Genomic DNA, 25616 nt, shown 5'->3' on the forward strand with positions numbered 1-25616 from the left:
GATCACATAGTACATGGAGGGGACTAAGGAAAGATTAGAAACATATGATGGGACCAGGTTGTGAAAGGCTTTAAAAACCCCACAAAGAACATTTTATATTGAATCTGGAGGTAACAAGAAGCCACTGGAGTTTTCTTTTTTTTGTAACACACTCGGATAAGTTTCTGCTGAAGAGCATGTGGTCCTTAGTGGATAGTATTTGCCTGTTCAAATGCAAATTGTTGGACTATGATGATCACCATTGCATAGTTTTGTATATTTCACTTTCTAATGTCAACAATTTGTATTTTTGTCTAACTGCTTTATTTGCTTTATATTAACAACATTGCCTTGTTGCTTTATTGTTTTAATATTACTGTATGTTTAGGATTTGATTTAGTCTTGTTAATTTGTTTGGAAAGACTGATGAAAACAGGGTTGTTCTTTCTCAAAGGTCACATGAAAATGAGCTGTCCATGTTATTTAGGAAATGAATGAAGACTGTCTATGATCTATGATACCCATGGAGAGGGGATATAATTAACTTGCAGTGTAGCCAAGAGCTTAAGATGTTTTGCCAGACAGTATTCTAGTACAGTACATGAAATTTGTTTTCTTGAATCATATTTGTTTGCCTCAATTGTTCTTAGATGATTAGGAGCAACAGGAAATGACTGATGAAAAACTGCAAGAAAGAAAATTAATAATATATTTTTTAATTTTTATTTTTAGTTTACAACATTCAGTTCCATAGGTTTTTGGTTTCCAAAATTTCTCTCCCTCCCTCTCCTCCCCTTCCCCCCAAGATGGCATGTAATCAAATGTAGGTTTTATATTTATCTTCACATTGAACTTATTTACATAATAGTCCATTTGTAAAGAAGAATTATAGCCAATGAAATGAATCATGAGAAAAGAGGAACAAAACCAAAGAAAAGGAAAAAAAAAGAAAGCAAATAGTTTGACTCAATCTGCTTTCAGACTCCATAATTCTTTCCCTGGATATGCATAGTTCTTTCCATCATGAGTCTTTTGGGGCTGTCTTTGAACCTCGCATTGATGAGAGGAGTCAAGTCTATTAATGTTAGTTCTTACAGATACCGTGTGTCTGTAATCACGTATATTAATCTCCTGGTTCTGCTCTCCTCACTCAGCATTAGTTCATATAAGTCATTCCAGGCTGTAATGAATTCTGTCTCCACCTCATTTCTAATGGCACAATAGTATTCCATTACATTCATATACCACCATTTGTTTAGCTATTCCCCAATTGATGTGCATCCCCTTGATTTCCAATTCTTTGCCACCACAAAAAGAGCTGCTATAAATATTTTGTACCCACTTGTCTGACCTCTTTGGGATATGGCTCCAGAAGTGGTATTGCTGGGTCAAAGGGCATGCACACAAATGAGTTAATATTTAAGGTAACAAGTCTAAAGGACTCAAATTCCGTTTCATAAAAGGCACCTTACTATAAAGACAATGGGAGAATTTTGAGCTGTGCAATGTAGTACCATAACAGAAAATAATCGATCCCATGAATGGCAAGAGAAAATAGTGCAGTCCAAGGCATATCACTCTGTGGCCATGAATGAAGTTAATTGGACATGTGAGTACAGAAGAAACTTAGTGTACCACCCTAGTGAGAGTTCAATTCCATAGACTCATGATGGCAATAGACATTACTAAGAAATGTGAGGCTTGTGTTAAAAGAAAAGTCTTTGGGGCAGCTAGGTGGTGCAGTGAGTAGGGCACCAGCCTTGGAGTCAGGAGAACCTGGCCTCAGACACTTGACACACTTACTAGCTGTGTGACCTTGGGCAAATCACTTAACCCCAATTGCCCTGCCTCCCCCTCCAAAAAAAGAAAAGTCTTAACAAGTTGTGCTGAATGCTAATAGAATTTAATTAACAGAAAATCTTTGGAACTTGTACACTATATCTAAGAGGAGATAATAAGAATCAAAGCCATGTCTTGGTAATTGATCATTTCACTGAGTACCTTAAGGCATACTAAAAGAGGAACTGTAATGTTTCTTGATCTGCTAAACCATTATGGGATAAGTACTTTTATTTACATGGATTCCTAGGCAGGTTTGATTTTGAACATCATAGAGACTATAAGAGAAAACTACTCCAGGGAATGTGGGCTTTGCCAGCTATCAAGAAGTTTAGAATTATATCTTATCATCTCTAAGGAGACCCACAGACTGAGTGGTTAAACCATAATTTATCAAGTCCTTTAGGAACACTGATAACTGAAAAGAAATCTCACTGTTGCCCCTTTCCTGCTTATCTGGACCAGTACCCTCAAAACTAGACTTCCATAATCCCTGCCCTTGGGTCAAGGAGAGGTTAATCTACTCAGTTTTGGAAATCCTGCCCTGGGCCTGAGTCATCTTGGTTGGTGATGAATGATTATACACTAGCCTCCTAGGTCTAGTAGGGCCTAGGCTAGACCAGACCAGACAGATCCACCTAGGACCTATTTTAATCTATCCTGTTATTACACATGTACATCTCCACCCCCCTCTAACTTTCCATTTCTTATCTTTTGAACTGTAATTAAATACAATACAATTGCTTTTGAAATAGTGCGTTAGTTGAATGCTCTGTGCATCAGCTCACCAGCCCTGACTCTTCAGACCCAACCTCCTTCCCTGGCTACTATTCCTCTGTCAGCTGTCAGTCCCATTTGAACATATGCCCTTTGAAGTCAGGGGCTATCTCTCCTTTTGTATTTGTATCTCCATTGCTTAGCACTGTACTTGACACATAGTAAGCAGTTAATAAATTATTTTACATTCATTCATTCACTCATTCAACCAATTGCAAGAGTCTTCAAAATCAACAAGGTAACCTACCTTCAATACCTGACATAACTGTTCAGGGTGGGGCTCTCATTAGAATAAAGGAAGGACAGGAGCCTCTGGTTTGGGAGAATGGGATAGTGATAACAATCAACAGGGAAAAAAATCAAATTGCTTAATATATATATATATATATATATATATATATTTCTATGTTATACTTAAAATAAATAATGAGAGGGGAAAGCTGGTAAAGTGGAAAAAGCATTGACTTTGGAGTCAACAGCTTTGGATTCCAATCCTGTCTCTTACTTTCTACCTGTATGATCTTGGCAGATTATGTATCTATATCTATATCTATATCTATACCTGTACCTATATCTACATCTATATCTATATCTATATCTATCTATGTCTATGTCTATGTCTATGTCTATGTCTATGTCTATGTCTATGTCTATGTCTATGTCTATGTCTATGTCTATGTCTACGTCTATGTCTATGTGGATGTTGATGTTGATGTCTATGTCTATATATATATGTCTACATCTACATATATCTGGGACTCAGTTTGCTTATATGCAAAAATAAAGGGGTAGGTGAACTTTGTAATTATGATCCTTATTCTAATGAGGGAGCAGAGAGGACCTGGACAGGGATAAGCTCTGGCAGAGGGAATAAAGAGGGAACTTAATAACTCAATTGGCAACTCCACATTAAGCACCATTTTTTCAGCCTGCTGAAGGAATACACATGCTGTCAGCATCCTCTCAATTTCAGTATTTTATAGCAAACCAACAGTTATACTTCATTGTTATTAGCTCTTTTAATTCCATGTGGTTGCATGGAACGTCATTTCCAGGTGCTGTTTCCATGATGATACCTTTTCCCAAGCATGGTACCATTTTTCTCACTCTCTGCTCCAGTTTGAGGTTTTTGTTAGTGGAAACTAAAGAGAGAAGATTCTTAATTATCCTCGTAAAGAAAAGATAAGATATTGGCAGAGGTGCCAAGGCATAATACATAGAGCCTTTTTAAAAACCACAACTTCCTTGGATCAAGTCCTTCTCTGTCACGTACTGGCTGTGTGATATAAGGCAAACCACTAGGCAGCTAGTTGGCTCAGTCAATAGAGTATTAGCCTTGGAGTCATGAACGCCTGAATTAAAATTAAATCTCAGATACATATGAGCTAGTTGACCCTGGACATATTTAACCTCTCAACCTCAGTTTACCCATTTCTAAAAGAAGGATAACAGTAGCATCTATTCCATAGAAGATAAAATTGTAAAGATTATGTTACAAAGATAAAATGAGACACTATATGTAAAGTCCTTTGCAAATCTTAAAGTGCTCTCTAAATGTTGTCTATTTTTATCATTAACCAAATTCTCAGTGCCCTAGTCAACTCACCAAGATTAGAAAGTTTCAGAGATGGTCCTGACATGAACTGGTAGAAAGCAGTTTCTCATTTGGGAGTTTCCTATAATAATGAAATCACAATCCCAGTCCCTATCCTACTATGTCAGTATTTTGTAATACTACTGTTTAAGGTGATGAGAGTTAGAGAAATTCTAGGCAATGTCAGCACTTACCTTTAAAAATATATTGAATGGAGACAGGCTGGGAGAAAGCAGGGCTCCCGAAACCAGTGGAGATCCCCAGGCCTCCCAACACAGGACAGCAGTCTGTGGAAGCAACGAGAGACAGCGCAATGCTACTGGCCGTGAGACATCAATTCCTGAGGCTTGCAGCCCAAAGGTATGACACGCGGCTTCTTGACCTTCCAGGAGACATAATGGCCAGGTAAATGGCTCTAATCCCTCCCCTCCCCACCCAGAGAATTCCTCAGAAAAAAAAGCAACACTGGAATAGAGGAGACAGAAGTGAGGCTTCAGTGGCCGAGTAATGGGAGTACCTGAGTCCCAGAGGGGCAGAGCCTGCAGGGGTCAACACCAGGAGCCCAGATGTACTCTTGCTCCCCTAGGGGAAGTGCCAGACACCAGCTCAAACAACAAAGAGATGAGACCATTGCTGAAGAGCAAAAGTGCTAGAGAGCAACCCCAGGGGAAGAGGAGATTTCAGGCAGCCAGACCTCCTCCCCTACACCTCAAGAAACTGAAGGGTATAATTCACGAAGCCAACAACTAGACTCACAATCCCCAGAATAAGAAAGCTGGGACAGAGAGCCCTGAGCCCCCAAAGCAGAAATTTATTGTAAAGCCAGGAAAAGGCTAACCAACATGAAGAACACAAAAAAAACTGAGGACGATTGATTCTTTTTATGGAGACAGGCATGATCAGAATACCTATGTGGAAGAGGCTAGCGATGCCACTATACCCACATCTGATACCTCAAAAGGTGGTGTGAACTGGTCTCAAGCCCAAAAAGCATTACTGGAAGAGGTAAAGGAGGATTTAAAAAACCAAATTAGGGAGGTAAAAGAAAAAAAATGGGAAAAAAATGGAAAAAATGGAAAAAGAAATCCACTGATGAGATCAAGTCCCTAAAGAATAACATTGGTGAAAGGACTATGGAGATTCAGAATTTAAATAGAGGAAATGACACCCTGAGAGGTAAAATCAACCAACTGGAAAAGGAGACTCAAAAGCAAAATGAAGACAGTAACTCATTAAAAATTAGATTTGAGCAAGTGGAAGCTAATGACTCTATGAGGCATCAAGAAATAGTAAAACAAAATGTAAAGAACGAAAAAATAGAAAAAATGTGAAATATCTGCTTGGGAAAACAACTAACCTGGAAAATAGATCCAGGAGAGACAATTTAAGAGTTATGGGTCTACCGGAAATTCACGATGAAAAAAAGAGCCTTGACAGTATCTTCGAAGAAATTATCAAAGATAACTGCCCAGAGGTCCTAGAACCAGAGGGCAAAATAGTCATTGAAAGAATTCACCGATCACCCCCTGAAAGAGATCCCAAACTGAAAACACCAAGAAATATTATAGCCAAACTTCAGAATTACAAAGTCAAGGAGAAAATATTGCAAGCAGCCAAAAAGAAACCATTCAAATATCGTGGAACTACAGTCAGGATCACACAGGATCTTTCAGCCTCCACGTTAAAAGACAGGAGAAATTGGAATATGATATCCCAAAGGGCAAAGGAGCTGGGACTACAACCAAGGATCAACTACCCAGCAAAATTAAGCATAATTTTTCAGGCAAGGAGATGGACATTCAATGAAATAAGGGAATTCCAGACCTTCCTGATGAAAAGGCCAGAACTCAATGGAAAATTTGATTTCCAAATACAAAACTCAAGAGAGAAATAAAAAAGGAAACTGGGGGAAACCCCCCCCACAAACCTTATTAATCAATAAGGGCAAATTATTTGCATCTTTATATAGAATTATATCGTCTTAGGTATGTTTTATATATATATATGTATATATATATATATGTATATATATACATATATATATACACATACATACATACACATATATATGTCAATCTTGAGAATAGTACAGCTATTATGACAATTGAAAGGGATACACATAGACTGTGAATGTCTGTATAAAATAACTGATATAAGGATAAAAAACATAATTAAGAGATGTAAAGGGAAGGCTTTGAGAGAAGAGGTAAGGAGGCAGTAGAAAAGGGTAAATTACACCAAATGAAAAAGCACAAAAACACATTTTAGTAGAGGGAAAGAAGGGAGGGAGAAGAGCAGTATTTGATCTTTACTGTCATCTGATCTGGTTCAAGAAGGGAATAACATACCCTGATAAGTATAGAAATCTCACTCGTCCTACATGAGGTAGGAGGGGAAAGGGGGAAAAAAGGAGGGGGGCTGTCAGAAGGGAGAGGAGAAGTAGCAAGTGGGAAATGTTAAGACAAGGGAAGGGAATAAAGAGGGAGGGTAAACTGAGGAAAGCGGCAGTGAAAAGCAAACCTTTGTTGAGGAGTGGAAGGGGAAAGGGAGAAATAAAAGCATAAACAGGGGGAAATAGGATGGAGAAAAATACACAGATAGAAATCATAACTGTGAATGTGAATGGGATGAACTCTCCCACAAAATGGAAGCAGATAGCAGAATGGATTAAAAACCATAATCCTACAATATTCTGTTTACAAGAAACACATTTGAAACAGGGGGATACACACAGAGTAAAGGTAAAAGGCTGGAGTAAAATATATTGCGCCTCAGCTAAAGTAAAAAAAAGCAGGTGTAGCAATCCTAATCTCAGACAAAGCAAAAGTAAAGATAGATTTAATTAAAAGAGGTAAGGAAGGTCACTACATCCTTCTAAAAGGCACCATAAACAATGAAGCAATATCATTGTTTAACATTTATGCACCAAGTGGTACGGCATGTAGATTCTTAGAATAGAGGTTAAGGGAGTTACAGGAATAAAGAGACAGCAAAACTATAATATTGGGAGACCTCAACCTTCCCCTTTCTGAACTTGATAAATCTAACCTCAAAATAAATAAGAAAGAAGTTAAGGAGGTGAACAGAATTTTAGAAAAGGCAGATATGATAGACCTCTGGAGAAAACTGAATCGGGATAAAAAGGAATATAATTTCTTCTCAGCGGTACAAGGCACACACTCAAAAATTGACCATGTACTAGAGCATAAAAACCTCACAATCTGGTGCAGAAAGGCAGAAGTAGTCAAAGCATACTTTTCAGATCATGATGCAATAAAAATTATTTGTAACAAAGAAACATTGAAAAATAAGCTAAAAATTAATCGGAAACTAAATAATCTAATTCTAAAGAATGAGTGGGCCAAAGAACAAATCAGAGAAAGAATTAATAACTTCATTCAAGAGAATGACAACAATGAGACAACATACTGAAACTTATTGGTTGCAGCAAAAGCCGTTCTTAGGGGAAGTTTTATATCTCTAAATGCTTACATGAATAAAATAGAGAAAAAGGAGATCAATGATTTGGGCATACAAATGAAAAAGCTCGAAAAAGAACAAATTGAAAATCCCCAATTAAATACCAAATTAGAAATACTTAAAATCAAAGGAAAGATTAATAAAATTGAAACCAAGAAAACTATTGAATTAATAAATAAAACAAAGAGCTGGTTTTATTTAAAAAACCAAAAAAATTGATAAACCTTTGGTCAATTTGATTTAAAAAAAAGAAAGAGGAAAACCAAATTACCAGTATCAAAAAATGAAAAGGGTGAGTTCACCTCTAATGAAGAGGAAATGAAAACAATAATTGGGAATTATTTTGCCCAATTGTATGCCCATAAATTTGACAACATTAGAGATATGGATGAATATCTACAAAAACATAAATTTCCCAGGTTAACAGAAAAGGAAGTAAAATTTAAATAAAAACCAGTTCATTCGGTAAAAAAAAAAAAAAAAAAATTCTAAATAACCCCATTTCAGAAAAGAAATTGAGCAAGCTATCAATGAAATCCCTAGGAAAAAATCTCCAGGGCCAGATGGTTTCACATGTGAATTCTATCAAACATTTAAAGAACAATTAATTCCTATACTTTGTAGACTATTTTGGAAAATAGGTGAAGAAGGAGTCCTACCAATTTTGTTTTATGACACAAATATGGTACTAATACCCAAACCAGGTAGAGTCAAAGAAGAGAAAGAAAATTATGGACCAATTTCCCCAATGAATATTGATGCAAAAGTTTTAAATAAAATATTAGCAAAAAGATTGCAGCAGTTTACCACCAGAATAATACACTATGACCAGGTAGAATTTATTCCAGGAATGCAAGGCTGGTTCAATATTAAGAAAACGATTAGCATAATTGACCATATCAACCACAAAACTAGCAGAAACCATATGATCATCTCAATAGATGCAGAAAAAGCCTTTGACAAAATACAACACCCATTCCTATTAAAAACACTAGAAAGCATAGGAATAAATGGAACCTTCCTTAAAATTATAAATAGCATCTACCTAAAACCATCAACAAGCTTTATTTGTAATGGGGATAAGCTAGATGTATTCCCAATAAGATCAGGGGTGAAACAATGATGTCCATGATCACCCCTACTATTCAATTTGGTACTATAAATATTAGCTGTAGCAATAAGAGAAAAAAAGAAATTGAAGGAAGTAGAATAGGCAAATAAGAAGCTAAACTATCACTTTTTGCAGATGATATGATGATTTACTTAGAGAATCCTAGAGAATCAAGTAAAAAACTACTTGAAATAATGAACAACTCTAGCAAAGTTGCAGGATATAAAATAAACTCACATAAATTCTCATCATTCCTATGCATTACTAACAAAGCCCAACAGCAAGAGATAGAAAGAGAAATTCCATTCAAGTTACTGTAGACACTATAAAATATTAGGGAGTTTATCTGCCAAGACAAACCCAGGGCCTATATGAACATAATTATAAACACTTTCCACGCGAATAAAGTCAGATCTAAATAAATGGAAAAATATCAGTTGCTCATGGTTAGGCTGAGGTAATCAAATAAAAATGACAATTTTACCTAAATTAATCTATCTATTCAGTGCCATACCAATCGAACTACCAAAAACTTATTTTACTAAACTGGAGAAAGTAATAACAAAATTCATCTGGAAGAAGAAGAGGTCTAGAATATCTAGGGTATTAATGAAAAGAAATGCTATAGAAGGTGGCTTAGCCATATCAGATATTTAACTGTATTATAGAGCAGCAGTCATCAAAACTAACTGGTACTGGCTAAGAAACAGAGTTGTGAATCAGTGGAATAGGATAGGTACACAAGATGGAGAAGTCAACGACTATAGCAATCTGCTCTTTGATAAACCCAAAGAAGCCAGCTTCTGGGCTAAGAATTCACTATTTCACAAAAACTGCTGGTAAAATTGGAAAATGATAGGGCAGAAACTGGGCATAGACCAATATCTTACACCATATACCAAAATAATGTCAAAATGGGTTCATGATTTAGGAGTAAAGGCTGAAACTATAAGCAATTTGGGAGAGCAAGGAATAGTTTAACTATCAGATTTATGGAAAAGAAAAGAATTCATGATGCAACAAGAGACATAGAGCATTACAAAATGCAAAATGGATAATTTTGATTATGTTAAATTGAAATGTTTTTGTACAAAAAAGCCAATGCAACAAAGATTAGGAGGGAGGCAGAAAATTGGGAGAAAATCTTTACAGCCAGTGTCTCTGATAAAGGCCTCATTTCCAAAATATACAGGGAACTGAACCAAATATATAGGAATACAAGTCATTCCCCAATTGAGAAATGTCCAAAGGATATGAACAGGTAGTTTTCAGAGGAAGAAATTAAAGATATCTATAGACATATGAAAAAATGCTCAAAATCATTACTGATTAGAGAAATGCAAATCAAAACAACTCTTAGATACCACATCTCTCCTGTCTGATTGACTAAAATAACAAAACAGGAAAATGATAAATTCTGGAGAGGATGTGGGAAAATTAGAACATTGTTACATTGCTGGTGGAGTTGTGAGCTGATCCAGCCATTTTGGAGAGCAATCTGGAACTATGCCCAAAGGGCTATAAAAATATTCATACCCTTTGACCCAGCAATACCACTTCTAGGGTTGTATCCCAAAGAGATCACACAAGTGGGAAAAAGACTCTTATGTACAAAAATATTTATAGCAGCTCTTTTTGTGGTAGCTAAGAATTGGAAATCAAAGGGATGCCCATCAATTGCGGAATGGCTGAACAAGCTGTGGTATATGAAGGTAATGGAATACTATTGTGCTGTAAGAAATGGGGATGATACGGACTTCATAACAACCTGGAAAAACCTACACGACATAATGCTGAGTGAGCAGAGCAGAGCCAGGAGAACATTATACACAACCACAGATATATGGACTCTGTGAGGACTAGCCCTGACAGATTTTGCTCATCTCAGCAACACAAGGTACGAAGACAACTCCAAAGGACTCACGATGGAGAATGTTATCTACAACCAGACAAAGAACTATGAAGTCTGAATGTAGATTGAGGCACACTTCATGCTCACCTTTTTCTCCTCCCTTTTTTCTGTCTTTTGTTTTTGTTTTTGGGTTGTGTTCTTTTTTTTTTGGTTTTGTTTCTTCTTTCTCATGATTCATTCCATTGGTCATAATTCTTCTCGGAAAAACAAATATATATATATACATTATATATATACATATATATATATATATATAATGTTTAACATAATTGCATGTATATAGCCTATGTCAAATAGTTTGTTGTCTTGGGGAGGGTGCATGAGAGGAACGTAGGGAGAAAAATTTGGAACTCAAAATCTTATAAAAATGAATAATGAAAAGTATCTTTACATGTAATTGTAAAAATGAAATACTCTGTACATTAAAAAAATAAATACATTGAAACAGAGCATGACAATGTTTATCTTTTTTTCCTGTTTAATAGTATTTTTTCCAATTACATGTAAAGATAGTTTTCAACATTCATTTTTGTAAAATTTTGAGTTCTAATTTCCCCCCTCCCTCCCTTCCCCCTTCCCCCCAAGAAAGCAAACAATTTGATATAGGTTATACATGTACAATTCTGCGTAACAATGTTTTTCAACAGAGATGCAATGATTTTTTCATACAGAATCTCCACTTTCGCATGTCCCAGTCAGTTTAGTTTACTGTAGTACAGGCACCTGAACCTTCAGTGACAGAGGGTCCATTAGACATTGAGAAAACATTCAGGGGTTTGTATACCTAGGTTTATACATCACTCTAACCTCAGTGTCCAAAACAGGCAGGGATAATGGAGGGGGAATGATGATTTGCTTAGTATCAATGCCTTCTTTGCCAAAGAAACTGATGAGATAGAGTGAAGGCCAGTTACAAAATGGCTTTGGTTTGATGTGGGAATCAAGAGATTGGATGGGATTTTATCTCATGAATACTGACTCTATATTGTGTTACAATATGTATTATCCTCCCATCTTGTCGTTTTTCTGCAAATCATCCATGGAAAACTAGATGGTATAAGCCATATGTTATTTCATAAATTCACGTAGATGCAATTAATTCATATCTTGCAATTCTGGCAAAGGAAAGACCTTGAACCCTATTCAACCTCCTCACAGTTCGACCAAAACTCACTCTTCCACCCTCCTAACTTAGACTATCCATCATATTTTCACCAGTTAGAAATCAGATTACTTAATTTTGTATCCTGGTTTATATCCTATTATTTGTTTCCTTTTAATGCATCAAAATCTGTCTTCTCCCATATTCAGGGTGCAGTGACAACCTGAGGATGCCTGGCCCCAATTTGTTATGCAAAGTGTATGCATTGCTTAATAAATTCATTGAAACAGAAGCTTGAACCTTTGCTTCCTCAGTTATTTCAGATTTCGCCCATGACAGAATCAGGCACAAACCCTCACAATCCTATCTCTGAGATGGGAAATTAAGACAGAAGATGTAGAATGGCAGGTTAGGGGTTCCTGGACCCATCTTATCTTTTTATCCTATGGGGAAATAGAGGCTTGGGAAGGGAGAATGGCTTACCTAAGGCCACATAGTTAATAAGTAACATAGCCAGAACTTGAACCCAGGTGCTTTGAGTCCCAATTAATGACAAATTAGACTACACTGCACAACAATTAACCCTACAGAGGGAAGAATGTTTTAGCTTTTTTAAAAAGATAAGTTTTTGAAATATAGGAAGCCACCAAAACTTATTGTATGACAGTCATTAAAGCAGGGGAAAGGAAACCTCTGGGCAGAGGCAGAGAGAAATGTAAAGGGAAGTATGGAGGAGTCAGGAATGACTGAGTGCTCAGAGACAGGGCAGCCATAACAACCTGGCTGTTTGAACATCAGAGCTCCATTGAGGTAGGGCAGGAGATGCATTCAGGGACAGAGAGGGAGAGGAACTCTTGCCATATAATGATTATTTACACAGATTTTCTGTCCACACAGGTAATCTCTATCCATTACCTACATTCTATCAGGGCCCAAAGATCAGTTCTAGGGTTAAGTTGGGCATACAGTGTTGAAAAATAGGAGAGAGCATAAAATAAGTTTGGATAGAACCCTTTGTCTTGACTCTTGCTCACCTCCAAAATAATCCAGAAAGTAATGAATCTGAGATTGTTCATAGTTCTCAGTACAAGATAAGACCTTGTGTCCCCAGGTAAGAAGAAGCATGAGAACTCAGGCATCAGTAATTACATCCCACTTCCATAATTTCATCTGCACAGCATACACTCTTGCTCAGTATGTTCCTGGGATTGCTAATTGGACAAGATCTTTGAGAATATGTCTATTCCTATTCCAACATGCCTGAATCAGCATAGACAGTACCACAGCAAGATAGGGAGAGAAACAAAGCCTTAATCCAAGCCCCGACCACAGGCCCAATTTTTCCCTTGGTCTTATGGATAAGAATATCCCAGTTAGACATCTTCCAAAAGTCCCTGATTTGTCCCCAGCTTGCCAAGATGCTGTACCCTGGTTTCCTTCTCCTGGAAAGAAAAATAAAACAAAACTCTTTACCTTTTGTCTCTGAGTCCACAACATTGAATCACTCAATAGCCTGTTTTCTGTTGCCAGGGCATTGAGTAGAGCTCTGAGAATCAGTGTGTGTGTGTGTGTGTGTGTGTTTATGTGCACATGTGTGCATACATCTATGCATATATTTATTGTGGATATGGCCAGAGCTGGTGTTATAGGCATGTCTCTATCTGACCTCATCTCCCACTAGAACTATGATTAGCATGTCATCTGTAGAAGTGACACTGTCTTTAGAGGGAATTGGGAATATGTCTGATGAAGGACCAGTTTTGTCTTGTAAAAATTTCCTCAATGATGATTGATTAATTACTATGTCTAAATTGAACATTTGGGAGCGAAACTTTCTTGTGTTTTATGTGGGAAGTAGGAGTCAGAGAAAAGACATTGGCGAGAAGAAATCTGAGATTCCTAAGAGTTTGTTGATGAAGGTCCTTATGATTATTTTCTGGGGTGCCTTATGGGTTGCTGTATTGTGAATATCCCTGGGTCTCCCTCCATGGAAGTCCCAAATGGATATCTTTGCCAAATCACTTCATACATTTTTCCAAGTTTGACATCCTTCCCATGTACAAGATTGAAGCGATTACCTTGAAAATCTTTGTCTAGTCCATGATAGGGCTGATCTCCCAGGAGGGATTGATGGTGAACCTTCTCAGGGCAGGCTCAGATTTCAAGTTCCTCAATGAAAAGGGAATAATTTACAGGCATACATCTACAAGTACAGGCCTAGGGATAAAGTTGCTCAGTGATGCTCATGCTTTTTTTTTTTTTTTTTACTATTTCCTTTGGCCATACAAGCTGAGATGCTCCAGAAAGACGTGCCTCAGACTGGGAGTGCTTCCCTGTCTACCACATTGATTGAAGTGCCCTGCTCTCTTGGTCCTACAGGAGAAAAAGTTACTTAAGACTCTTTTTAATTTTGTCCCTTTTAAATTTATTTATTTTTAGTTTACAACATTCAGTTCCACAATCTTTTGAGTTCCAAATTTTCTCTCCCTCCTTCTCCTTTTCAATTTAACATAATCAAAATTATCCATTTTGAATATCTAGATACATTTTTAAAAAATTGTCAATAGCTTGGATTTCTTTCTCTGAAAACTATCTGTTCACATCTTATGTTATGTATTGGGGAACACACTTGGTCATAAATTTGAATCAGTTCCTTACATATCTTGTAAATGAGGCCTTTTTTAGAGATTTTTCTTTTTTGCTTTTTGGCAGGGCAATTGGGGTTAAGTGACTTGCCAAAGGTCACACAGCTAGTACATGTGTCAAGTGTCTGAGGCTGGATTTGAACTCAGGTCCTCCTGACTCCAGGGCCGGTGCTCTACTCACTGCGCCACCTAGCTGCCCCCTAGAGAGATTTTTTGCAAAGTATTTTCTATTACTTGTTTCCCTTCAAATTTTGAGGATATTAGATTTGTTTTCACAGAAACTTTACAATTTTATATGATCAGCATTGTTCATTTTTTTGTATGATCCTAGAGACCACTTGGTGTTCATGAACTGCTCCTTTCTCCATAGATCCAAAAAAGTAACTTATTTCATGCTCATCTAATTTGCTTAACATGTGACTTTTTAGATCTAACTAAGATATCTATTGGGAGTGTGTATGAAGAGTTGGTCTAAACTTATTGTTTGCTAAACTGATGCCCAGTAGTATTTGTCAAAGAATGAGTCCTTCTTCATAGTAATTCAGGTATTTGCATTTGTCAAACAGTATAATACTGTTATTTATTTCTGTATCTTATGTATCTGATCTGTTCCATTTATAGACCTCTCTCTTTTTTTAACCAAGTGAGTTATTTTTATTGATTTTTATTCTGTAGTATGGTTTGATATCTGGTACAGATAAAGCCCTTTACTCTCAAAATTTTTTGTGGGTGTTGAATATACCTGATGTAGGGGCATGATGGAGCAATCTTCAGAAAGCAAAAGCAATGTAGGTGTTGGGAAAGGGGAAGAAAAACTGTTCTGAGCCTATTTTTTAAATAGAGGCCCTGTAGCAAATTCTCTTCTAGCCAAATGTTTCAATCAGAGGAGCAGAGGGTAGTAATGAGATGGGAATACCAGGCAGATTCAATTGTGCAGAATGAGTTTTCCCAAGGATGAGTTTCTTGGGGAAGTAAGACATCATGGAGAGTTGTAAAGACATCCAAAAAGTTGTGACTGGTGGGATATTGGGAGGCAGAGTGTTGTCTCATGAGGTTCATAAAAGTGTGTGGATGAATAATGGAAGACACACCATTAAAGATTTTATACTTTCTGTAGTTATTTGGAATGGAATTTCCCTACCACTTCTAGCTCAGTTATATTAGTTATATATGTAAGGTTTATTCTTGGATTTAGGTAAAACCTTTTTACTATTAAGGAAAATAATTTTAATGCTGTGTCATTTCATTATTAATATTAATGTGTAATAAACCCATTACTCAGATCTTGACCCAGGACCTTTTCATATAGCTTAAAGTGAAACCTCTCTCAGGCAAAACTGGCTCAAGAATGCAATTACTCCCAGACCTCAAGTCTGGGCTGGCACTCTTACTTTTTATTTACTCTGTAAACAGAAGCCAACCAAGCTAGATACTCCCACAGGGACTTGTCCCTTTGTCCTTGCTTTTCCTCTCATTAAATTTGGGGGTGACCTTGTTTAAAAAAAGGGAGACTAAACCAGTAAAAACCTGATTAAGATGGCTTATGTTTTTCCTAATCAAGATTGTTGGGGGCAACTGTTTCTCATGCAGCAACTGGCATTTTTGTCATGATCAGTCACACCTGAAGGCCAACCCACCTGCCAATCAGGGTTGCTTTTCATTTGTCAGGAGAGGTCCCGATGATGTACTATCAGAAAGGAGATACCTAGATTTAAAGGACACTGTGATACTTGGTCAGGGCCTTTTTTTCACTGAGGGAGATCAATGACCTTAATTCATGGTTATTTCTAGCTTAGCTAATTAAATGACTAACGATACCCAGAACTCTGTCTCTCAGAATTTCATTCATTACACTATATTAAGGAAAGATTCCTTTCTGATCTGCAGAGTTTTAATATAAATGAGTATTGGACAATGTCAAAAGGCCTATGAGCACTGATTAATATAATCACAAGGTTTTAATTATTTATAGTATTAACATGGATAATTACATTTATAATCTTCCTTAGGATGAGCCAATGTTGCATCCCTGGTATAAACCCAAAATGGTTATAGTCTATGATTATTGTTTTAGCTCTCTTGCTGATATTTGATTATTTAAGATTTTTCGTCAATGATTATTAGGCATATTGGTCTATAATGTTCTTTTCCTCTTCTGTCTCTCCTTGGATTAGGCAAGGAGACCATATTTCTATCATAGGAAGAGAATAGTATCGGAATTGTGTCCTTAGATTGAAAAAAATTCACTTGTGAATCTATCTGCTTCTAGAGTTTTTATTCTTTGGGAGTTTAATTAGAGATTTTAAAATTCATTTTGTTAAATATTATGCTTTTAAATTTATTTTTAAATTTATTTTTTATTTTTAGGTTACAACACTCAGTTCCACAAATTTTTGGGTTCCAAGTTTTCTCTCCCTACTTCTTCTTCCCCCATACCCTCAAGATGTCATGAAATCCAATTTAGGTTCTACATATACCTTCACTTGGAACTTATTTACACAGTAGTTCAGTTGTAATGAAGAATTATAACCAATGGAATGAATCATGAGAAAGGAGAAACAAAACCAAAAAATAAAAAGGAAAGATAAAAAAGAGAGAGCAAAAATTTGCCTCAGTCTGCATTCAGACTCCATAATTCTTTCTCTGGATGTGCATAGCTTTTTCCATTATGAGTCTTTTGGGGCTGTCTTTGAACCTTGCATTGATGAGAGGAAGTCAAGTCTATCGAAGTTAGTCCTTATAGATACCGTGTGTCTGTAATTGTGTATCATGATCTCCTGGTTCTGCTGCCCTCACTCAGTATCAGTTCCTATAAGACATTCTAGGTTATAATGAAGTCCATCTGCTCTTCATTTCTTATAGCAGAATAGTATTCCATTACATTCATATACCACAATTTGTTTAGCCATTCCCCAACTGACGGGCATCCCCTTGGTTTCCAATTCTTTGCCACCACAAAAAGAGCTGCTGTAAGTATTTTTGTACATACTGTTCCATTTCCCACCTGAGCAATCTCTTTGGGATACAGCCCTAGAAGTGGTATTGCTGGGTCAAAGGGTATACACATTTTTATAGCCCTTTGGGCATAGTTCCAAATTGCTCTCCAGAATGAATGGATCCATTCACAACTCTACCAACAATGTAACGATGTTCCAATTTTCCCACATACTTTCCAGCATTTATCATTTTCCTGTTTTGTCATGTTAGCCAATCTGACAGGAGAGATGTGGTACCTAAGAGTTGTTTTGATTTGCATTTCTCTAATCAACAGTGATTTAGAGCATTTTTTCATATGCCTATAGATATGTTTAATTTCTTCCTCTGAAAACTGCCTGTCCATATACTCTGACCATTTCTCAGTTGGGCAATGACTTTTATTCCTATAAATTTGGCTCATTTCCCTGTATATTTTAGAAATGAGTCCTTTATCAGTGACACTGGCTATAAAGATGTTCTCCCAATTTTCTGCTTTCCTTCTTATCTTGGTTGTATTGGCTTTGTTTATACAAAAAACTTTTCAATTTCATATAATCAGATATTATTGTTAATAATAATGATGATGATGATAATTAACACTTGTATTTTTTTAAGACTTGCAAAGCACTTTAAAAATGTCATCTCATTTTATCCTCATAACAATACTGGGAAGTAGGTGTTGTTGTTATCCATGTTTTAGATATGAGGAAACTGAGGCCAAGAGAAGTGACTTTTCCTAGGTCTCACAGCTTGTAGTTGAATAGGGTATGTTTTGGACTCAAGTTTCCCAGTCCTCAGGTCTGTGCAGTGAGCTACTTACCTATTTCTTTTTCTGTTAATATGAAGATTTCATCCTTTCACAAGCCCACATAATTTCCTTTATTTTCTCTTCAATTATTATGAATTCTCTTTTTTGTTTATGATAGGAATAATTTGAATTTCCTTAGCCTTTTAAAAATATTAGACTAGATAACTCCATCTATTTTGTGTTTTTAAAAATAACCCCTAGTTTTATTTATCAATTTGGCAATCTTTTTTATTTTATTTTATTTTACTAATCTGTTTCTGAATTTTCATAATTTCCATTTTGTCATTTACTTGGGGATTTTTGATTTTTTGTTGTCCAAGGTTTTTTTTTTTCTAAATTTAATATCATATCATTCCTTGGATTTTCTCTCTTTTGTGGATGAAAGTATTTAGAGATGTAAAGTTTTCCCTCTGAACTGCATTATTGTATCCCACAAATTTTGGTACATTGTCACACTATCGTCATTTCTTTAAAGAAATTTTCCATTTTTTTCTTTGTTCTTTTATCCACCCGTTTCTTAGAATTATGTTATTAAAGCTTTGATTACTTTATAGGTCTTTCTTTAACTGCCCTTTATGGAGTTGATGTGGAAATAGAATAAATAGTACTTGTCAACTGAATAATACCATGGGTGGAATGAAAATGAAGAGTTGAGGATGTCTTCAAGACTGGAAAGCTGCACGAGTAAGTATTCTAGATAAACCACCTGATGTCAAAGGAGATAACGCCTGCAAGGAGTTTTTCAAAACTTAAGGCACTATTCAAATTCTAGCTGTTATTATTATTATCCTTATAATTTAAAGTTGTCTCCCTCTGGCTAGATTTATTTATGGCCCCTTCCCAACTCTTTTGGAAGCCACTGGAAGAAGTGCATGCAGTCTTGTGCCACTAGCAAAACTGTCATCAAATTTGATTATATTAAGTTCTGAGGACTACTGACAGTGAGATTCATTATCTTGTAAAAAAACAAACAAACAAACCAGGAGTTGGCTTTGAAGTGGGCTCTCAGTGACGTGTTCTGGGAGTCTCTGTAGAGTTCAATTTCAAGTGTGGACTAAGAATCCAGTGTCTTATATTTTAACCAACACTCAGTTATTCACTGACCATTAGAAATGGGTAATGGTGCTAGACCGCTCTGAGATCAGCTTTAAGACAATGACAGGAATAATAATATCCAATATTTATATAATACTTAGTGTATGCCAGATACTATGCTAAGTGCCTTATAATTGTTATCTCATTTGATCGTCTCAACAACCCAGGGAGGTAGGTTCTTTTATTATCCCCATTTTACAGATGAGGAAACTGAGGCAGAGAGAAGTTAAGTGACTTGTTTGGGGTCACACAGGTAGTAAGTGCCTGAGGTAGGATTTGAACTCAGGCCTTCCTGACTCCAGGCCTGACACTTTATCCACTGTATCATTTACCTGCCTAGCAAAAAAAATATATGTAGATTTATGTACTTAACCATAGGTCATATGATTAAGCTTTGGTGATACCCAAAGAAGGAGTGAAGGCAATTTGTGATATGCAGCGATATGGACCTTTTTCACATGAAACTGAAGCTCAGAGTCTGAGATTTCCAACAGAGGATATACCACCAGAATTTATTAAGTTTTTATATTGGACTACTGCTCTTTGCTTCTATTATCCATGGAACACTCTTTGTAGGAACAAATGCATGATCAAGCATTACAAGAATTGATATAAAACAAAAAATGAAAGTTGGACTCTCAGGGACTCAAGCTGTGTTCCCTAGGAGCTGATTTACTGTTAACACAGTGGTAGAAAGTTGGAGCTGGGTAATGGAGATCTGTATTGGGCTGTAACTGATGCCACGCATGGTAGCAGGCAGTAATTGGGACTTCCCCAACATTTACTCTATGCTGCTGATAACATTGGCAGGTAGGTGGTGCAGGGGATGGAGTGTTGGGCCTGAAGTCAGGCAGATTCCCCTTCCTGTGTACAAATTCTGCCTCAGATACTTAGGAGCTGTGTGACCCTCAGCAAGTCACTTAATCCTATTTGCCTCAGTACCTCATCCGTAATATGAACTGGAGAAGGCCATGGCAAACTAGTCCAGTATCTTTGCCAAGAAAACCCCACATGAAGTCATCAAGAGTTGGACATGACTAAAAGGACCAAACAGCAACAAAACTGGTAACACCACATGATTACTTTTGACATTTGGGCCAAGAAGGAATCCCAGAATTTGTAATATACACATTTACCTGTCTCCAAATGGTGGCACAAATTCCTACAAAGGTTGTGACGTGGTCAGCATGTTTTAAGAAAAGTGCTGTTACCTCAAGCTGTCTGCTTGGATCACGTAAGTACCAGAAGACCATTGGAATCTGTGTGTATTGACTCCCTTTCTGGATATAAACAGGAGGAACAAAAGCAATAGCCTGGTAATCATAGACCATTTTTCTGGCAATGCACAGGCTCACCCAACTAGGGACTGGACAATTTCTACAGTTGCTAAAATATTGTGGAAATAATATTTCTTTGCATTAGTCTTCTCTATCAGAATCCACTCTCACCAATGTACAGACTTTGAAAATAAGCCATTTTTAACAGACTCTCATAAGAAACAAGATGACCAGACCAATAACTTTACTATCTTTTGGGAAATGCCCAAGTATTTCCACCACACCACAAGCCCTGAGACTAGAGAATAAGGTTGAGTGGAATCAACAAGTGGCCTTTGTAGTTCCCATACAGAGAATTACCAGGGATAAGCTGATCAGTGGCAGTGAAATTCATCTTGTCATGTCAAATAAAAGTCTAATGCCTTTGGATCTCCAGTCTTACCCATGGACTCATGGTGTTGCTGACGGTCATCCCTCACTTTGGGATAGTGCTTGGAATTTAGAGAAACATTTTTGATCTCTCCATTTCACCTTCTCGAGGAGGTATGATGGAGCAGGAGAAAGGAGGAGGAAGATGAAATGTACTTAGGTGAAGTGCCTAACTTAAGGTCCACACAGCAAGTCAGAAGCAGAGCCAGGATTAGAATGCAGCATTATAAATGGAATAGTTAACTTTGGGATGATTTTGCAGCAGACTAGGAATGTGATGGACCAGCTAATATAATGAGAGCTTATTGTTAAATGTTGAGTGTGAGCATTTATACCACAGAAATCAATAAGCATTATAAATCAGGACTTGAATTACTTCACTTAAGAAAGTGAAGGAGAAAATGTCATTAATGCAGATTACATGTAAAAGTGTATAAGATCTTTTCATAGAGCTGGTTGTTAGTCATTTACCAACAAAGCACATATGACCAATTGTCTAGCATTTTTAAAAATGATATTCTTTGTACACACGTTAGGCTAACTTTTGAAATAAGACATTAAGTTGTAGAGGATGTGCCAAACCAAACTACCTTAGGGATTCTCCTTTTCTGGGAGTTACCTCATTGACATCACATGTTCAGTTTATGTCCTTTTCCCAATCCATGTCAATTGAAAGGTGGAAAGGATAGGATGGAATAGGGAATAAGTATTTATTTCAGACTTACTATACTATACTATATTATACTATATCATACCATACCATGCCATGTCATGCCATACCATACTGTACCATACTATGCTCTACTATCCTATGACTTACATGCTAAGCACATTACAAACGACATTATTCCTTTGATCTTCACAACAACTCTGCAATGTAAATGCTATTATAACCCCCATTTTACAGTTGAGGAAACTGAGGCAAGCAGAGGTTAAATGGAGGGTCCAGGGTCATATAGCTAGTAAGTGTTTGGGGCCACATTTGATTTCAAGTCTTCCTGGCCCCAGGCCTAGCCCTCTATCCACTCTGTCCCCTAACTACTACATTTTCCCCATCTGCAGAATGATAGAATTGGACTAGATGGTCTCTAATTTTCCTGCTAGCTTTAAAATTCAGATTTTATGGCTCTCTAGTCAGAGATGTTTGGTCTGCCCTCTGTGTTTAGGGGAAGGAAGAATGGTATTGCTTTCTCAAAGAATACAAGAAGATGCATGGATCTGGGTATCCTTGATGATCAGCATAATGGGGCTGACTGCTGGATAACAGAGGGAAAAAAAGACCATGACTTGTATCACCCAGTTCCTGGTTTCCCTAGAAGGAGCGATATAAATAATAAAAGGGAAACTGATTGTGTTAAAGCAGATGTAGGTGCTCACCAGCAGCAAGATGTTTTTGGTGGCTCGTATTTCAGGAGAGCCCCTGTGGGTGCTGACACTATGAATGTGCTGGACTTGGTGGTGGTGTCTGTACAGGACCAGCATCATGTAGCCACTGGCAATGGCCATCAGACTTAACAGTACCCCTTCATAAACAGACTTCCAGATGACAATTTTTATTGTATTCATGTGATCAAGGTCTAAAGAGCTATATCCAATGTTCCATGTCCCCTTGCTGCTGTTCTTCAGATCAACTATGTACGCAGCCACAGCAATGTCTATTAGAAGATTGAAAATCCAGCAGAGAACACAGCAGAGAATGATATACTTTGAGGCTTTGGTTTTGAGCTTTGCCCATCTGGGGCTGTTGGGACTGATGGTGATGGCTTGGAAGACACTCAGGAGGAAGGGACTGCACAGGGAAAGGTCCCAGAATAGTCTCTGAAAGTAAGATATGGTTTTACCACCAGAGGCATCCAGAAAAGATTTCAAACCCCAAACTTGCATTGTCTTGGGGATTCCCCCCCCAAAAATTATTGCAATGTTGACAAAGGCCAAATGGATAATGATAAGGTCTATATGTCTTGTCCTGGAACCCGTAAAGAACTTAAAGATGTATAGGTACAGGAGGAAAGTGTTCCCTAGGACTCCAAAAATAGTCAGGTTCAGGTAGACGATCCCCATGAATTCATCATGAGAAATCATTGATTAGATATCTTGGGCAGAGTGATTGTTGTCAGATCCAATGTGACCTGGGGAGAAACACAGGAGATTCTGATTGCTCCTAACCATTAGATTTTCCAGGGAGGTTCCACACTATCCCCAACTGGCATCGGAAGATGAGAATACCTTACTCACTGGGGCCTTAATTTCATCAACTGTCCATTAGACTTTGATGCAGCAACACATCATTCAACAGATATTTAACATTCACTATTTATAATAAAAACAGCCATTCCCATTTACATTGAACTTTACTCACTAAAAAGTGTTTTCCTCACAACAATCACTGAGTGAATAATGTAAGTATTTTTATCTTAGTTTATAGACAGAGAAACCACATAGAAGCCCTGAAATATTCACTGTTCACGGGTCTAATACTCAAATTGATGCTTCCTTACTTCAGATTCATTCTTGGTATTAAACTTCATGCATCAACAAAATTCAAGACACACTGGCGGAAGTTGTGGGGGAGGGTGAATAGAATGAGTATGAGACCAGATCTTTGCCTTTAGGAAACTAAAAATCTGTTTTTGGTGAAAAATTGACAAGCACAAAATACATTTATGTGCTAAATAGTGTGATGCAGAATATGAAAGTTTTAATATCACAATGAAAGACATTATGAATGTTGGAGTAGGTAAGAGAGGCTTCTTGAAAAAGGCAAAGTATGAAGATGGAAAGGAGATGGAGAGCAAATTCCAAAAGGTGATTTATACAGTTTTCACATTTCTAGGAAGTTCTATGAATGGAGAAGATAACTGAATGAATAGAGGAAAGTAGAAATGAGTAGTCCAACCAGAGGAGAGGAAACACTTTGGAGAGCAATCAATGAAAAGTCCTTTGATTAAGCATTGACTGTGCCAGGTACAGTTTTAGATCCTGGCAATATAAATGTTTGAGATGACATCTGCACCACATTTGACACAGAGGACCCAGTTTTCTTGAAACAACCAAGGTGTAAACCAGTCCCCAATAAATAATTAATTTTTGAGGACTGAAGTATGTGTGTTCACAAGCCAGTTCTAACTTCAGTGTTCCAGAATCTGCTTTGGGAACTTTCAGGCTTGGGAGCCTATAACTAGAGTTTGGCCAGCAGCTGCTGCTGGGGTGTAAGACCCAACAGGATTAGCAACAAGATTTCTGCTAGTACAGGTTCTTCGATCAGTTTTACTAAGGAAAGCAAGTTTAAGGGGTTAACAATCTCACTTTAATCAAGCATAAATATATAACTCACTTAGTTCAGGAGGAAAAGCCAGCACCCTGAACTTCAGAGCCAATACAAATAGAAATTACAAACATCAACAGCCAGACCTTGTCTAATTCAAATCACAATTCATAGTTATCAGGGAAGCATAAATATCTGAGTTTACAAGCGGGTGTGCTTACAAGCACAGAGTCTCTTCAAGTCGCAAGACACTCTTCCAGTGAGTGAGAGCCCCAACGGAAAAAATGCCAAGCTCTGAGTTTATACACCCTGTTCAGGGTCAAAGGGCATCACAATATGTGACTCAAACCCTTGTAAACTAGGATTTTCCTTGAGGCAAGGAGGTCATCAAAGACTCCCGATTTAATCAAAGAAACAAATGCCAGACTCATCAACGGCACTTAATTAAGTAAGTGCTCAGAAAGAGAAAACAGTAAAAAAGTCCGGCCTTAATTACTGATACAGAACCTTAGGAGAAGCAGACCATTACACCTGTACAAAAGAGTAGCAATTGGTAGAAGATGAAAGTAAGCCCAAGGAGAGTGTTTAACCCTCATTCTCTTTGATGGGTGATAACCTTGTGAAATTTGAAAGGTTCTGAGATCTGGAGTTTTCATAAGTGTCCATAGCAATGACCTTCCAGAGGCAGGAGCTGAGGGCATCAATTGCTTCAGGAGATGAAATACTAGTGGCAAATTAAATGAACGGGGAAATGCAGTTTTAACTTCTACTTAGCCATTCACTCTTGGAACCAAGAAGCAAGCTACATGTAAGGGGAACATAATGGGAGAAAAAGGAGAACCAAGGGAGTAAAGAATTTCCAATAATCAGGAGCTATGAGTTTATTCTTTAGTCACATGAGTTCTCCATATTTGAGTTAACTCTCTCCAGAGACCTTCTGTGTTCTAGTGGAGAGTGTGCCTCTGATCTGAGGGGTCTGTTTCTATAATAGCTGTCTTGTTATACTTGCTGAATAAATATGCCTTTCTAAAAGCTAATTAAATCTGGCTGGCTAATCTATCCTTAATGGAGATCATATTGTATGGGGGCTCATGAAGCAATAATACTAAAAGGACTCCACTCTAATGAGAGAGGTTGTTAATGACCTTCTTAGAATTGACTGCCAATGGGAGTAAGAGTTAGGGATGTAACTTTTGAGGAGGAACTATACAAAGATACAAATGAAATACTCCCCTGAGTTCAAGATACTTACATTCTATTATGGAGACTATATCTATAAGTGTATGTGTGTATATATGTGTATATATACATATATATAATCTTAAGT

The 25616-nt window shown here is 37.1% G+C and overlaps 1 protein-coding gene across 1 annotated transcript; it reads right to left on the reverse strand.

Moving 5' to 3' along the window:
• Positions 1 to 22215: 22215 nt before the first annotated feature.
• On the reverse strand, positions 22216 to 23085 carry LOC118854977 (vomeronasal type-1 receptor 3-like). Its single transcript, XM_036765135.1, has one exon. The coding sequence runs from the start codon at positions 23083 to 23085 to the stop codon at positions 22216 to 22218; it is 870 nt and encodes a 289-aa protein (XP_036621030.1).
• Between the last annotated feature and the right edge of the window lie 2531 nt (positions 23086 to 25616).

This window comes from Trichosurus vulpecula, chromosome 6 (assembly GCF_011100635.1).
Source record: "Trichosurus vulpecula isolate mTriVul1 chromosome 6, mTriVul1.pri, whole genome shotgun sequence".
Lineage (NCBI taxonomy): Eukaryota > Metazoa > Chordata > Mammalia > Diprotodontia > Phalangeridae > Trichosurus > Trichosurus vulpecula.

Excerpts from the sequence above, each read along its gene's own strand:
- LOC118854977 (XM_036765135.1), bottom strand. The coding sequence starts at position 23,085 with ATGGGGATCGTCTACCTGAACCTGACTATTTTTGGAGTCCTAGGGAAC.